The 17,750-nt window shown below is 41.5% G+C and overlaps 1 protein-coding gene across 1 annotated transcript; it reads left to right on the plus strand.

Annotated features, from left to right (window-relative positions):
• The first annotated feature begins 12,072 nt into the window (after positions 1–12,072).
• On the plus strand, positions 12,073–14,517 carry vgll3 (vestigial-like family member 3). The gene is made up of 4 exons (XM_073474123.1): positions 12,073–12,262; positions 12,935–13,295; positions 13,380–13,922; positions 14,015–14,517. The coding sequence occupies exons 1-4, from the start codon at positions 12,158–12,160 to the stop codon at positions 14,053–14,055; spliced, it is 1,050 nt and encodes a 349-aa protein (XP_073330224.1). The 5' UTR covers positions 12,073–12,157; the 3' UTR covers positions 14,056–14,517.
• The last annotated feature ends 3,233 nt before the right edge of the window (positions 14,518–17,750 follow it).

Genomic DNA, 17,750 nt, shown 5'->3' on the forward strand with positions numbered 1-17,750 from the left:
CTGGAAATGAACTGCATTTCTACCATGTTTTATTCTTCAACTTTAATATACTGTAACTAAGACACAACTTAGAGTAAAACAAAAACTTTTTTACTCCATTTTAGCTTAAAAATAACGTCAGTAAGACCAGATTCAACAACTTCATATTTATCACAACAGACATGGACAATCCTGACTCCATGATGTCTCATTTTTATGGTAATAGACAGCCAACATTTGCCCCTCATGCAAGCAAAAACCCTGGATCCCATTATTTTTTATTATTTTGTCATTTGCAATAGAATTTCAACAAAGCTCCCTCAGGCCTCCTCGGGATGTAAATCTCACTCTCCATATTTATCAAGTGTAAATCCTGAATCATAATAGGATACAAGATATGACTGTATGTTATATTCTTCCTTGTGCTGCTGACATCTAAGTAGGCTGAAATATGTTTGTATGCAAACAGAGAGAGAGACAAGGGGCTGTGATGGGAGGCACGGGATTTCAGCTGTACTTCTTCTCTCTGATGGATGGATACTTCACTGCTGCTCAGATGGAGAGAGACAGATAGAAGGAGGCAGGGCGGACGCAAGGAGTACCAGGGGGATTAAAGGAAGGGGAGAATAGAGGGCAAGTTTACAGAGAGGAAAAGAGGAAAGAATCAATGGAATCATCAAAGAGGGACAGAGAGGGAAGTTAGTTTACAGGGTGGGCAAAAACTCTGGAGTCACAAGGATGCATTGATCTAAACACTGACCTTGAGCTGTGTCAATGTAGGTTTATACCAACCCAATTGCCAAAACAAATGTTAGCCAAGTATACGTTCCTGCAAACCCACAGATAAGGTCACAATGAACGTTTCTTTATGTTGCAACTTTACGTTTATGTAGGTTCAATTTTCTATTTCTATCTTGTCATAACACTGTGTCATACTATGCTTAGATTTTGGCACAAAAAACACTTGGTTAGTACTAGGAAAGCGTCATGGTTTGGCTTAAAATATCTGTTTTGGTCGCCACAAACAAACACCTGGAGATGATCCAACTTCCCATGAGACACACCAGGGTTTCACTAATTCCAGTGTAAACCCATCTGCAACAATATTAGACAGCTAGAGCATGTTAGGTGACATTTAATGTGTGAAGTCAATGCATGGAGGAGGTTGACGTTGAAGGTTGAAGTTAAACATGGGACTAACACCCAGGGACGCTGACAGGGGTGAAACACCAGGTCAGTTGTTCTGGGCCCTGGGTCATGAGCCCTTAAAATAATATGCTGGGGGGGTCTTTGGAGATAATTTTGTCCGAGGCACAGGCAAGACTTTTGGTTGCCCTGCTAACAGTCAGGAGAATGAACAGAATAATCATGTTAATTAGTGAGCTTCAAACGTGCTGGTAGGTTGATTTTGTTACCTGTGGACAGAGCCAGGCTCACTGTTTCCCCCTGTTTCAAGTCTTGATGCTAAGCTGAGCTAAGCTGAGCTAGTATTCAAATTTAATGGACAGACCTGAGAGTAGCATTGATCTTTTCAACTAAATCTTGGCAAGAAGGCCAAAAATGTCAAACTATTCCTTTAGAATACAAACTGATTGGGTTGGTTATAGTATGATAAAGACGACCAGTGCCACATCGTATCGATCGGAAACTTTTAAGAAGAATTATTTCCAACATGACATTGTGGTGGTATACCAGTAGTGGAGAGGATTTAGGACATATGGAAGACAGCAGGTGGCTGAGAGTGGGAAGAGACGGAGGGATGTAGGAAGCGGGAAGACAGCAGCGGGGGAGGCAGGAGGGGGGACAGGGAGTTTGGGATGGTCTAATAAATCGAGTGAGTGACTCCACTCGTTTCTGCCCGTGGGACGAATCTAGTCGCGCTCACCGGCGCAGTGCAGCATCGGGGAATTGTGGGTAATGAGAGATTATTCTCCCCCGTAGTGTTTGCTCATCATCATTGCCACTCGTAACCTCCCCAGCCTCCTACGAAGCACACACACCCCCCAGCACCAGCAGGCCGATATAGCACTTAGAGGCAGGTGTGGCGTTACATGAACACGTGCAGACACACATACAGAGCACGCCGCACGCACATCTTACAGACATGGTTTTGTGAGTAAGGTCAAACAGCGAAGTGTTATTGTTTAAATCTGCTGCTGGCGCCAATTTTGGAAGTCGCACTCACTGAGGCACACACACACACACACACACACACACACGGTTCAATGACACCCTCTTTTATCCACAGGTCTTTTTAGCCTGAGGAGGCCAATCTGTCTGAGGGTAGATCCTACATGCATCAAACCACAACGCGCCGTCGCCCTTTCTCTCTTTTTTTCTCTCTCCTCTGGCTCACCAGTCCGTGGTCCTCCTCGCCCCGGAGCCAGGCTGTGGCCACGAGAAGTGGGCTGGTGGTCCCAGCAGGGGCCGAGGCTCAGACACACCATTAGCATGAGGGAATTAGAGTCATTACAACTGGAAGGGCAACGGAGGACGAGTCCTTCGCTCTGCAGAGGAGGGAGGAGGCTTGGGAAGTTGTGCGAGGGAGGAAACAGACAAAGTGAGAAGCTTTGTTAATGAGGCAGTTGACAAACATACATGCAGTGATATTGTGGCTCCAGGTGTTTATTCCTCCAGAAGAGCTGGCTCTCTCCTCCTGGGCCTCCCCACACAACACTCGCCAAATGTCTTTTGTTTTGTTTTGATAGACAGACCCCTAATGGTAGACATTAGATATTGTGCATTTAACTTTGGTTCTGTTTAATAAATGATTAAAAGTTATTATAAGAAGGGTCTGCATATTCTTGTCAGAAGCACACTAGACATGTTCCCGGGACACATATTACTTTAAATTAATATTTTATCTTTAAGAATAATTCATGTTGAGTCTTGGGTAACATAGAATTCAAACCATATTATTTAAATGTATTCACTGACCTTTATTAATGGCTTTGTGTGTGAAAATATGACAACAAACAGCAAAAACTTAGGATTTCATTAGAAAAGGGAGCAGGTAAGATCTAGAAAGACTGAAACAGAAGCAGACATGCAGTGGATCGTGGTTCTTTTTATATGGATATCGTCTCGATTTAGTATCTCATATCTCGTAGAGAAGTAATAAGACAATCTGTTTATAATCATGAAGCATTAACCATTATATTGGAGTGATATCACTAGTTTTGTGAAGAAAAATCTCAGCCAGGGCCCTGAAAGTGCTCAGACTGTCCCTCATTTTCACTCAAGGTGCACAGCAACAGAAGCTTCTGTGTCTCTATTTTTTCCCGTTGTGCTTTTCATTCAGTCTTACCTCTGCTGAAGAGCATTTTACTGTCACAGATAATATGAATGTAATCTACAGTCTTCCGTGTGTCATTGTTTAAACCTGACATCAAAGTTTGGCTTCGATAAGTAATAGCGCGAGGACCCAGTATGTTTAATTTCACACATATCTAAAATATGAACCCAAATCTCCTGCATTAATAGTACATTTTTCCCAATTTGCTGTGGATTTTCTGATTGAACATTTAAATCCACGTCCAGCTTTTGTTTAAAAGGAAAATTCCTCCCAATTTGACCCTCAATGGAGGACACACATCAACATGACCCTGTCTTTGAGCCTCCATCATCTCATTAACTCGTGCTGGCCAGCCTGGGCAGCTTCCTTTATCTGTGTACACGCAGAATATGAGCTAAAACTGGAGGATGGACCAAGTAATTATCTGCTTTTTAGGCAAGGTCAGCACGGTGACTCTGAGGAAACCCAATATCCACTGGTCACTGTGTTAACAGACAGTGTCAGACACTCAGGCGCACACACTGTGAAGGAAGTGCTTTGCTTTGTCTGGTCTCTGCAATTAAAACTCTCATTTCCATTTATAAAATGTGCAATAATGGCCAGGACAATTAAAACTGAATATGTGAGATCGCTGAGATAATGAAAAGGCGAAAGCGTGTCGCTTTTGTTTGACAAAAAAAGCTCTTGTAACTGTTTTTTTTCCCTTTGATTTAACATCGAAATTCCATTTCCATTAACTTACAAATGACTGTCTTTTGCTCATTAGAAAACAGACTGGTGCTACAATGCAAATGATCACACCATGTTGTTTTGTGTCTCACTTAAACTGAATAATACATCAAGACTCGTGCTCCAGTTTTAGAGGCGAATCTTGTCGTATGTGCAGTAAGTAGAGGGTATTTTTTCTGAATATAACAGTGAATAAAAATCTGCTCATGTTGCATCACTACACGCACTTGAAGATGCGCTAATGGTTCCATAATTAGGCTTTAATGTTTGCGCTCCTCCCCCACCTCTCACATACTGAAGTAGCAACTGCATTAAATCATCCTCTGAATGCACACACAGAGATAGCATGTGTGTGTGTGTGTGTGGTTGTGTGTGTGTGTGGTTGTGTGTGTATGTGTGAAATAATGGAAGAGTTTGAGCAAAATTTCTGTCAAATTTTGTCAAATTCTTGCAGCTCATTGACATCAACGCGTGCAAACCTGTGTTCATTTGTATGCCTGACGCACAGGCGCCTTGTGCATCCTCCTCCTCATCATTGCCATCATCATCATCATCATCTTCAGGTCGTCCACGGCTCAGGCAGGTGTGTGTTTACCGACTCTCTCCGGGGCGAAAGAACGACATCAACCGCACCACAAAACTCATGATGCGGCAGTCTGCTTAATGTGAGATACCATCATCCTCAGCACTCAGCGTTAATCCACACCTGCCTCGTCAGGAGGGCTGAAAATGATAGATCTGTTCATTTGGCAAGAAAATGCAAGGAGTTTGACAAAAAGCACTTTCCTTATAGTGCATAAGATTGTTTTGTAATGGTTGAACTTTTTGGAGATCTTTTTTTTTTCTTCCACCTCTGAGACTCAAATCTGGGACACAACACTTGTGACCTGTTTTTTATGCTTTCCCGGGATGTATCCCCAAATCCTCCTCCTCCTCCCTCCCAGAGAACAATGTTCCTCTTAAACGTCTCTGTGATCTAAAGTAGTGGAAGTTTATTAGACGTGTGAAAAATCTTTAGATCTAAAACACTGGAGGTGCCCCTCGTTCTTTGAGGGAAAAGCAAACACATCTCCAACTCCACTTGAATTTCTGTCCCTTCCCTTCTCCTCCCTCTGTTCCCCCCCTTCTAAAACATCCACTAATAATCATCTCAGTGCCTCATTAAGGAGCGGAGGAGTGGAGGCACGGGCTGCTCCAGATGTTTGGTGGAAAACCCCCGAGGTCCAGCGTCTGTGTCAGAGAACTTGTGTGTCTCTGTCTCTTGTAATGTGCACTATGATTGCATGAATGTGCGCACGCGACAGTGCTATAAACCCGTGCGGTTTGATACTTCCTGCTCTGTCTTTAGGCATCACACTGAGTGCTCCACTGCCCCACTTCCAACACAAGGGAAGGCAGCAAGGGACCAGATTACTTCTGTGAAAACATTAGATGGAGACTAACTCTGCCATCTCTGCAAAATTTTATAATCAGTCTCTTTTGTCTGCTGGTGCTGTCGCACTGAGCGATCTGTCAGGTCAAGACATGCAGGTAGCAGCAGGATTTGAATGATTTATGGAGCTGACACTGACTGTTATCTACAAATCTACTCCACTCACTGTTTTTCAACTTTTTTGGGGGGAGAGATTTGATATTTTTGGACAGAAATTTAAAAAGGAGCACGAAGATACACTCTTTCCACTCTTACTGTCTAGCAAAACTAATTTTCTCATCACGGGCCTTCATCTGAGCTCCTCCGAAAGAATACAATCAAAATGTTTTTGTATTTCTTGAATAACTCCTTTTCTCTCCAAACGCTGCCCCACTTCCACGGCGTCTAATCGCATCGTCGGCTTGCGACTGAATAATTCACGCTCCCTCTGTGAAATCAAAGCGAATGAAACATGAGTGAAAATGATGACTGTTACTCACCCGCCACCGTCTCCGGGGTCCCATCAAGATCTGGCAACCAGCATGCCAGGTCTGTTCCAGGAAATAAATAATAAATCTTCCTGTTGTCTTTGCTAAACATTTACCTTTCACCCGACTCCACAGTGTAATGGGGTAATGTAAAGTGACGGAAGGTGAGAATGAGAAGAGAAAAAAATGGTGACATCAGAGCAGCTATGCTTATAAAGTAACTTGACTTCTTCAGCCACTTTAAATGCGAAGGTTAATCTTATTTTCAGATGGATCTTTGAACGAAACGCCTCTATTCTGTGTTTTAAAGTGGAGTACATGTTAAGGGGGGTAAAATTGGGAAAGACATTCTGACATGTGACTGCAGGAAAAGCACAGGTGTAAATGATAAAATGAATGATGACTGAATTTCATTTAGCTGCTTCAGTTTACTGGCTTACTGCAGCAGTTGAACAGAGCGCATCCATCGTTGGTGTCATTAGTAACACCTGTGCTTTTCCTACTGTGACAAGTCAAAAGGCCTATCAGTGTGACTACATGATGGATTGATGTACGGTGTGCGGGGATGAAAATGGGAGGATGTTTTCAGTATACAGTGTGTGTAGTGACTAATTACACGTATTCAGTCATAAGTTTAACAGCCCTTGGTTCAAATATGATTTAATTGACTTGTACAAAAACACATTTTATCCCAAACCCAGTCACTAGAATAGATGTTGAAACATTTCTTTAGGTACCAACTTTAGTTTTTTTTAGTTACGCTTTTCAATTTAATGTTGTCACAATGCTGTACTTATGATCTGGTTAGGTTTAGGCACAAAAACCACTTGGTTGGGTTGGAAAAGGATCATGTTTTGAGTCAGCTGACATAAATGTAAAAGTACAAGTGTGAACATTCTGTATCAGGTTCGCAGAAACGCTAACTGCCAACATTTTATTCTGGCAACAGGACTGGACAAATAAAGATAAAACTACAAGGAGTCATTAATCTTATTACTCTGTGCTTCTGCAGCAAAATCCTGTTTGAATTTGAAGTGAGACATTGAAAAATAATGGTGAGCATAAATAAAATGTTGGTATGGTAACTTGACAGGGATTAGAGATGTTATTTGTGGAATTGTGTGTTATAAGATGCAGGCAGCGCTCATAGTTAAATATTTAAAAGCCAGCTTCTGCACGTTTTTATATCAAACACATCAGCTCTTTTAATCGCTTTGGCTTGATTTGTGAATCAGTATAGTTACTGCAGTTATCTGGAATTACCCTGCATATTGAATCAGTATTTTCTCACACTTTTTTCTTCCATCTTGACTCAATCTGATTGGGAATTGACAGGAGAATGGGCAGTTGGAACACTTTCTTAGAAGGCTGCAACCTCAGGAAGGCCAATTATTTCAAACGAGGGGCACCTGTGCTTGAGTGCACCTCTGCAGTGAAGTTCTGGTGCTTGCAGGAAAGGCCAGCCATGACAACAAGAATCTGCACATTGCTCCTCACCACATCTTGTTGGCGATCAAAAATGATGTAGGGCTGCTGGCAGGGGTGACGGCCATGGAGGGTGGAGTGATGTATCCAGGCCCAGCCTTACACCAATGTGAACAAAGAGCTCAAGGATGACACTGGGGCTGAAGATGTTCAGTCTCAGGAGCTTTAGTTGTCAATGCAGAGCTCTTACACATTGCAGAGTAGAGAATTTAATTTTAAAGAACAGTTAGTAAGCACTGAGGTGGGCTGAATGGTAAGATTAATCTGCAGATGAAATAAGGTTTGACATTGAGATACAGCACTTTGGTATATTATCACTGAACAGGGATGAGAGCTGAACTTCAAGTATTCCAAGAAACATACTCGCAACTCTGATCAACTCATGAGACTCAGATGAAGTATTTGCCTGAACGTAATCAACGACAATTCTCTGTGAACGTGGGCCGAAGACTATGCACTGCAAATTAATAATGCATCCACACCCACACAACAATCTGTAAACTTGCATATCTTTCAACACATGCTGTTACTACTCACTGTCATTGGTGCAGTATAAGATATGAACCAGTCTTGTGTCAAATTCTGTTGTGCAGTCAGATAATGTTGCCCTCCTGTTATAATTGTGTTTCCTGTAATGCCACCTAGCAGTGCAGGTTAAGGTCAGTAGATGGCACACATATCAGACAGATAATAAAAAAACCTTGATGTCAACACAGTGCAAATATCTGCTGATGACACATGATTGGATGAACCATATCAAGGCTGAGCCAAGAATGATCCATGGAGGCCCCAACACGGATGGGACTTTGCTCTGGCACATCCCACGGATGCACCATTGGATTGGGATCTGGGGAATTTCGAGGCCAGTTCGACGCATTGAGTTCTTTATCAGGTTCCTCAGATGTTCCTGAGCAGTTTCTGCGGTGTTGCATGTACATTGTCCTGCTGGGGGGCCCACTGCCATCAAGGATTGATGTTGCCATGAGGGGGTGTACTTGGTCTGCAACAGTGTTTGGGTGAGTGGTGCCTGTCAAAGAGGCATCCACGTGAATGCCAGGACTCAAGGTTTCCCAGCAGAACATGGCATTGGAACGAGATGATCAATGCTCACTTCCCTTGTCAGAGGTCATTTTATGCTTTTGGGTTTTTTGCCTTTCCTTTATTGTGTTATGTAACATTTTTTTGCATGTAAAAGGTCTGTCCACGCCAAAGGGAGTAACTCTCTCCGTTGACTTCCTGCACAGTTCTGAACACTAAACTCATCAGCCCAGGTCTCACAGGAACACAGCAGACAAGTGCCACTGATAAAAAGAAGTTATGAAACTACTAATATGAAAGCCACAGTGAACAGTCATGTTTAACACAATGAGCTGACAGTTTTAGCAGACCTCCGGTGTGCAGGGAGCTAGTTGTTCCACAGGTGAGGAGCAGAGAGCTAAAAGCTGCTTCACCTTGCTTGCTTTTTGATCCTGTGAACAGTGTACTTGTCCCAGATCACCTGAGGGGTCTGGATTCTTTATAACGTCGTGATGATCTTGAGTGACACCAAATACACCACACTCGCAATTAAAAATAAATAAAGTAATTTTATTGATATTTCTATTCTTTAGTCTTTATTTTCATATGTTTGGTATTGAGAAAGTAATCAAGTTACATTTGTTTGATATTTTGATACCTCGATTATTGTTTAGCAGGTAATAAGTGAAGTAAAGTAAAGTAACCCTCCATTTCTGACCTGGAAACTGACCCGGAACTATTGAAAATTATAATGAATTTCCATTAAAAATATTGACAAAAAAATTAAAAAGCACTCAAATCCAATAAAAAAGAGTTATGTCTCATTCAACCAGTACAAGAAGACATTTTGCGATTTGATTTTTCAGTCAATGGGTCACATGAACTGGAAACTATTGAAAAAAAAATTCTAATTTTCAATAAATATTTAATATTAAGAATCTCAATGTCTTCATGCATAGCCATAGACACATTAATGGCAACAAATCTGGAATTGGTTACATCAAATGTTCACCGTCCAGGTTTTATAAAAATATGTAAATGAACTTATAATAAATGTAACTGTCTGCCCACATTTTTTTTTCATCATCAGCAAATGGTCCTTATTACTTTCTGTTCACTTTACTAAAGATCCACATCTCCCACTTTGGCTCATGTGCTCCTGTTACAGATGTTCTGGTTGTGTATCCTGCAGCAGGTCTCCTGAGGGATCAAACTGACACTGTGTCATGTCACCAGTCTCGCCAACAGGTGGCAGCAAACAGCTCAACTCAGTCAATCAGGGAGCTTCATTCAAAGAGGGAACGCTGACAACCAACAGTCAGAGTATGTCATGGCAGCAATGAGGCTGAATGGTTGAAGGATTTCGACTTTGTTGCTTGTCATGTCCCCTTTCTCCTTCCTCCTTCCTCTTTGTCATCAGGTTTGGAATTACCGTAAAGTAATTATAATTTAATGTTTACATTTAAAAAAGTAATCAGAACTGAAACACAAGGGAGTTTAATAACATGTTTGTGGCGTCAAGGACGAGGAGTTGTAACTGTTTGCATGGGTTGAATAATATGCAAGTTTATAAACCGTTGCTTGTATGTGTATTATTAATTTGCACTGCATTGTCTAAGGCCCGCATTCACATAGAATTGTTGTGGTTTATGATATAAAAAATATTTTAGGCAAATATCCCATCTTCATTCGTCTTGTGTGTTGATCAGAGTTGTGATTAAAGAGTTTGGATGGACCCCAGAAGACAATTCTAATAACAAGAAGGTCGCGTCATTCTTAAATTTGGGAATGACTGTTTAGAGCAGGGCTGCCCAAGTTAAAATTTGTCCCACCAGATGTTTCAAGCTCCTAAAACTCCTAATAATGTTCATTTTTAAAATGTTTTTTCATGGAAAAGGATCCTTAATTATGTAGGATCAATTATTATTATTAATTTACTTCTTTTTTCATAAAAGGAAGGCAGTCAATTAAAGAAACCTGGGATTCTAGGAGGCCTATCATCTTACATCTTAACAACACAATGCAATAGGTGGTTGAAGGGATAAAGTTTGTCCACTCCTGGTTGAGAGTATCCAATCTTATAAAGAGTGTCTCGTGGGGAAGTCTGCATTGTACAATTAAACACTTGGTGGATATTTCAAATGTTGATTCCAGCATTTCTTAAGAATAAAGTATTTCAAATTGTGATTGTTTTTAAGCCAGCAAATACATACATTAATTGATAAAGGATTAGTTTTGTTTGTGGAGTGTGGAGAAAGCCTTGAAACAAAATACATGATGGGATATTACATTTACAGACAGTATAACTGTGCAGTTAAAGGAGCACTGTGTAGTTTTGGGGAAGAAATCAGAAGAGAAAGATCTTCACTGACTGATTTTTGCATTCCTAAACAACCTAGATAAACAAACTCTCTCTCTTCGTTTGTATTATTACCTCTTTAATATTGTAAATATTAAAATTCCGAGTTTGAATTTCTTCTCTAAAGCTACATAATGCTCCTTTAATCATCCTAACATTTTAAGTTGATCTAAGAAACCAATACTGAAATGTTGAGTGTCTCCAGATCACACTGCATCACAACATATTTCCCGGTCACATCGTGCCACAAAGTAGTGGTAACTTCCTGGAAAGGTACTTAGACTCAAGACGAAGTAATAACATTTACATTTTAAAGGTGCATTCTGTAGTTTAGGGGAAGGAATTTAAATCAGAAGAGAAATATCTTCATTGACTGTTTTTTTTTATGCCTAAACAAACTAAATAAAAATCGTTTTCATGACTGAATAAACAAACTGACCTTAAAGGACAACACAATTTCACACTGTTTTACTTTGTTTACATGTGGCGGACCCTGCCACCTTTCTAGCTTCAAACAGTGTTCTGGAGACCTTATTTTCCTCTGAGAACAGCTTGTTTCTTTCAGTAATGGTAAAATAAATATTTCTGAGTTTGGCTTATTACCTTATTAATGTTGTAAATATTAAAATTCTGAGTTTGAATTTCTATGTAGTGCCCTTTAACTGAATGAGCAAAATACTTCTAATGTCAAATAACTATTAAAAGAATATTTTTTATGAGTGTGGTCAAAATGTTCTATGTAGAGCGACACTTGACTGAAATATTTCTAAAATCCTGGTCACCACGCGCTCTGACGCACAGTCCTGAGGTCAGGGGTCTCTGGACTATTAGCTCTATAAACTGAGACCCACAGTGGAATACGTTCCTACATTAGACTTAAATGAATGAGAGCCACCAGAGGGAATAGAACCTCAGACTCGTCGCTTCGCTGCCTTGCTAAACTCCTCCGGTCCGTGCAGGCCCTTCCCCGGTGGGCGTGAGTAAACGGCCCCAGCCCTCTCTAAATATAACTCCCCTCCAAAACAGAAAGAGAGAGAAGGAGGGAGAGAAATACTCACCCAATCAGAAGCGCTCTGAAAACTTGTCAGAGAAGAGTTTTTTTTCCCTCTTCTCCTTTAGGATACAGTGTGTTTGTCTCATAGCGTTTTGATCCATTTTGTGGCCCCGGGTGGTGCTGGTGGAGCGCACAGCGGGTGGCGCATTGTCTGTATGCAAACTGGACGACATGGCTATTGTATGGGTTTGGGCATATATGGAGGCACCGCTGGCTCGGAGGATACAGCCCGTCTGAAGTCTCATCAGGAGTGGACTCAGAAGTCGCCCTCGGCTGTTGTTGGTGGTGTTGCTGTTGCGCGCGTTTCTCTCCTCCGACTTTCTCCATCTTATTTAGCGCTATGAGTTGCCTGGATGTGATGTACCACCAAAGCTATGGAGCGCACTACCTCCCTGCAGCGGCGTACAAGGCGACATACTATAACCACCATCACCAGCAACAACAGGTGAGACATGCAGCAGACTTTTACTGGAGAGTTTAGACGCTTTGTTTGTTACACAGCTGTGCGTAAAACTTATGTGGTGGGAGAAGTTATTTATGTTTTTTTAAAAAAAAAAAAATGTTTAAAGAAAATAAAAAACACAGAATAAGAAGAAAAACAGGTCGCTAAGTTTCTCATGAAGTCGGAGTAACCATGCGCTAAATTTAAGTTACCACAGGAGCTTTTTCTGGACTTTTTAACTAAAAGATTTTTCCACATCGTCTGACTTCTGTTCCGGACAACCTCTCCAACTTTCTTTACGCCTCACAAACGCACTCTTTTAACTTCAGTGTCAGTTTTGAATGATTAAATTCCAGTATGAAGCTCGTTATTCGCCTCAGGTCACGCGTAATGACACGGAACTATTAATCGTGCGGTCAAACGGTGATGTAATGACAGCCATGTCAGCCACTCAGGAATGTGGATGAGGCACATTGAGCTTTACAAATAGCTGGAATGCAGTATGGGAAAAAAGAAACTCATTTTCACACACACACAACTCCCATTCTGCTCCCAGAGGAAAGAAATGTATTACTTATTATTGGAAAACAACAGTATTTTGAGCACCACCAACACATAGAAATTGATTTATTCCTGATTGGATCTGTCAGTAAATCTCTCTATTTCTGTCTCCAGAGAAGACTGAGTGTTTACAATAAGATGCAGGAGTGTATGGAGCAGCAGCAGCAGCATGGAGGAGGAGGAAGAGGGATGCTTTCCAGAGATCAAGGCCTCCGGCAGGGTCCTCCACTGCCAGGAGCCGACTCAAGCCGGAGATCCACGTCCGATTCAGAGCTGAAGGACGGCACTCAGCCGGCGGAGGCAGAGTACTTGAGCTCCCGGTGTGTTTTGTTCACCTACTTCCAAGGCGACATTGGCGACGTGGTGGATGAGCACTTCTCCAGGGCGCTCAGTCAGTCCAGCACCTTCAACAGCGAGAGCAAACCGATCAGAACGACTCAGGCGTCAGGTTCAGGCACCACTGGTTTATGGAAAGGTGAGCCTAAGAGAGGAAAATGTTCAATAAAATTATCCTTAAACACTGAACTTGTGTGTTAAAGTCTTTGTGATTTTGTTTCAGATGGGTCTGTATCTGAGGGTCAGAGCAGCTCAGTGTGGAATACAACCTATCCACCCCAGGCCGGCTCTTGCCTCCCATCCGTGTCCGTCTCGGTCCACCCAGACTTCTCCTCCAGCCCTGTCTCCTTCAACCACCCGGACGGATCTCTCTGGGCCGACCACGTGCTCTCCCAGGCCAGTCTCCCTCCTCCCGCCGCCCTACCCGACAGTTGGACCTACAGCCTGAACCCCCAAAGCCCGAGCGGCTACCCCAACGTCCACAACGTCTATCACCCACACCCCCACCCACACATCCACACCCGGCATCACCACCCCATGCTCCATTCATACCCGACCCACAGTGCAGCGTTGGATCCCAGGTTTAATCCTCTGCTGCTGCCCGGTGTGAGGAGCCAGAGCCAGCCGACTGCCAGCGCGGGGAGCTCCCCGCACAGCGAGGGGGTGAAGACGGAGATGGAGCCCAGCAGCAACAGCCCCGTCGCGGCTACCTCTGTCACCTGGACGCCCTCGGCCCTCCATGGATCCTTGGAGGTGTATGACTCAGGTAGATACTACATGACAAATTCAACACAATCTTCACATGTATTCAACTTATTGCACAACAATAACTTTACCTTGTTTGTTTCTCTCCTGCAGCTCTTGATCAGACCAAAGCAAAGACGTCAGTTTGGTTCTAGCTGATGCACTGAAGGAATATCAGTTCACTCCAAAAAGGACCTACTATGTGGCTCTATCAATGTATGGCTGCAACACCAGCACTGTAATGTACAATGTAGATTAAAGGCTCATGAGTCCTGCACTGTCCACACAACTTATTACGGATGAACTCAGGCTTTGGACTTTGGCGATCTAATGCTTTGGCCCTTGAAGAACGACACAAAGAGACTACTTGCTTTAAGAACGGGAGGCCTCTTCTTCTCTATCGGCACAAAACAACAATCCTTTTTTTTCCATGCAATGTGAGACCAAGTGGTTCTGTTTCAAGAGCTCGATTTTGATCCACATTTTGCTTTGTACAGTAAATGTTTGTTTACGACTGTAAATGTTTTTTTTTGTGTGTGTACAGTTTTGCCATGCTAAGTTGTTGTTTGCTGGATGAGCTCTGCTAAAAAATGGTTGCCTGAATGCTACTTTGCTATTTTGCCTTTTGGGGTTGTGTAGTGTAAATATTGGTATGTTTAAATAATAAATTGCTGAACTTTATTTGTGAATGAAGGCTCCTTTTTCAGACATAAATGTATTAGTTTCCTGTCATATATACAGAATTTGTGCAAAATATGTGGTTCCAATTAGGGCTGGGCAATATAACGATATTATAACGTTATAATAGTGATATAAGACTATATATCTAGATTTCGTTATATCTTGATATGGCATAAGTGTTGTCTTTTTAGGATTTTAAAGGCTGCAATACAGTCAATTGATGTAAAGTTCTGACTGTTCTACTTGTTCTAATACTCGCCTTTACCCACTTAATCATTGTATCCACATACTGTTGATTATTTATCAAAAATCACCAATAGTCTTGATATCAATATCGAGGTATTTGGTCAAAAATACTAACATTTATAAGGGCTTTAGAGGAGATGTCAAAATATTGTGTTTTGGGATATAACCTAAAAATACAGTGACGTTATTTTAAAGGTGCAAGATGTAAGAACTGGCCACCTGTCGAATTCATCTCAACTCCAAAAATAGCCGCTTACTGCTGCTAACCGCAGCTGACGTTAGGTGGTAGTGCAGCCAGCAGTCATAATAGCTGACTCTGTCCAAACTGGAGGAGAGTTGCTGTTGTTTACAATCAGATTATCACCTCTTGCCAGCTGGTTAGCATGTCAGCTTCCATAGATATCGCCGCAACACAACACATAGACGTCTCTGGCAGAACATCCATACTGTAATTTCTTTACATTGTGTTTAGAATTGTAGTTGTTTTTTTTAGTAGGACCTTTCAGGCCACATCACCCAGCAATACTTCCAGTTAAATCTACTGTATTCTAATCGAGGGGGTACTGAGCACATCACTTTAAGTTCAATTGAAGGGAAAACTGTTTCTAACAGCTTATTCTGACAAATTCCTGATCCCAACAAGGATAAATCTGTTGTGCAAGTCATCACGCATAACTTTCCTATTACACTACAGAAACGTCGGTCGTTAAGTCCTTTAACCTCAGCTCTGAGGACCTTTGTCATTCTAAAATCAAAATGGTGGAATATTACTAGATGTTCTCGTGTAAGCCTTTATTTTCAACACCCTATCTTCATAAAAACTAACCCATCGGACCTGAGCCGTTGCTTAAAAAGTAAGAACACAGACATTATTAGTTGTTGTTGCAGAACTCAATAACTTTAATGTTTCCGGTACGAACGCTGCTGAACAACTTATTGTACATAATGGACCAGACTGGAGCTGAGTGATAGTACCAGGGGAAGTGGGTTGCATTCCACAGACGGTTATTGTAAGATACCATGACATGTCTGTTGTTTGTCTCCACGCAAACACACACGTAAGAACACACGCACACTCCCAGACTGACAAACACACACCGCAGGAATGGATTTCCTGTCTGGACAGGAAGTTTGTCAGAGAGCGGCAGACGACTCAGACATGCAAGGACACACGCAAATAAAATTTCATGTACCACAGTCAACGTTTGTTGTTAAAAATCGAGACCTTATGAATAAAACTAACTTTAAAAAACATATTCACTGTGACAGCCCGGGCGTCAGTGTGTGAATGGAGGTCTGAACTGATCTGCATACTCAGGAATTCAAGCTGCTTTAAATACATATTTCAGGCTCGGTCCAGAGCCAGGAGCAGCATTATTTGTACCCGAACTGACATAATCAACAGCTGGGTGAGAAGCTTGTGTGTGTGTGTGTGTGTATGTGTGTGTGTGTGTGTGTAGTGAGTGGTCTGACCAGGTGGTATGATCAGCAGTAGCAGCCCACTAACATTCCAGCCTCCTCTCCCACGTCTCTCATTCTCCATCTCCACTAAACAGCAGGGACAACAGTTTGGACCTCAGCAGCTGCATTTCCATCCAAAGAATCAGCAAATCATGATGCAACCAAATGAAAAACCTAAGTGGAAAAGGCCAATTCAACAGTCATATTTGAGCATTATAAATAAGATATTACTCATCCACTAAGTGCATTGGGCTGATGGGGTTGACTTGATCATAACATTTTAATAAAATACGACAGGGAATCTAACAATTGTGCGATCCAATCCACTCAGAGACTAATAGTTTGGCCTCTGTTCACTACAAAACCCTCTGCAAAAGTCAACTAATGTCACTCCAATTAAAACTTCAAGGCATACAGTGGACTACCACATGCGTACTTACCCACATGTAGGTTAATGTCTATTACTTTGTATGAATAGATGGACAGCACTCAGCAGGAACAATAACATCTGACAAAGAAGGGTAATGTTTAACAATAATGAGATTATTCTTATGTAGAGCACCTTTAAAAACAAGTTTACAAAGTGCTTTCAGTGTAATCAAGGTATGCAAGGTCATTTATTTATCATTAAACACAGGGCTGCAACACAAGATGACAGTTTGTAGTTACATGAAAAACAAAAGATGTACAGACGGCAATATCACAGAAAGTGAAGTAGACAAAAGACATAAAAATGCAGAACAAAAAATGTCAATATGCTGTAAATATAACAAACAGACAACAACAATATTTCTAAAAGCAATCAATAAAAACATGATGTGCTATAAAAGCAGATAATATAAGAGAATATAATCAATAAAAAGACGATTCGAAGGATGAACATCCTTGGGAAAAATGATGCTGCAGCAATGAATGAGTTGGTAATTCATGTTTGTTATGTTATTGAAAATGTAAGTAGTTAGGGCTACGTTCACACGCATACTAACAAGGCCGTCGTTATGTTGAAAAGTGGTGGGGACATAATGAAACTTTTTAAAAAACTGAAACTTTAGATCAGAATATATAATTACAGCAGGAAATAAAAAAACATAAGGGTGCATCAAAAGGGGCATAGCCGAGGCTACTCGGAGTGGAAGACACTACTAACATTGACTGGCCAAGTAACAGTCATCCATATGCATCACATTCACAACTTCAACACCATTTCACTCGAACAATGCCAATATTATATCTACTGTAGAAAACACTAGAGCAGTCAGCCGTTTACAAAGTGATGGGGACAAAATCTACCATTTAGAATAGTGGTGGGGACACCAGTGTAAATGACACTGTGTACACTAATAACTCTGATATCCTTGATTTGATTTAGAACGCTTCAGACATACTGAAATCAAGTCGCGACGACAGACAAAGCATGCTTATTATTTTCTTTTCTTTAGGCCAAAGCCAAACAGAATTCAAT

The sequence above is a fragment of the Pagrus major genome, chromosome 9 (assembly GCF_040436345.1).
Source record: "Pagrus major chromosome 9, Pma_NU_1.0".
Taxonomy (NCBI): Eukaryota; Metazoa; Chordata; class Actinopteri; order Spariformes; family Sparidae; genus Pagrus; species Pagrus major.

Bases quoted from the DNA above. Each gene is read 5' to 3' on its own strand.
- vgll3 (XM_073474123.1), top strand. From the start codon at position 12,158: ATGAGTTGCCTGGATGTGATGTACCACCAAAGCTATGGAGCGCACTAC. The intron at 12,263-12,934 runs GTGAGACATGCA...TTCTGTCTCCAG, and splicing joins ACCATCACCAGCAACAACAG to AGAAGACTGAGTGTTTACAA. The intron at 13,296-13,379 runs GTGAGCCTAAGA...ATTTTGTTTCAG, and splicing joins CACCACTGGTTTATGGAAAG to ATGGGTCTGTATCTGAGGGT.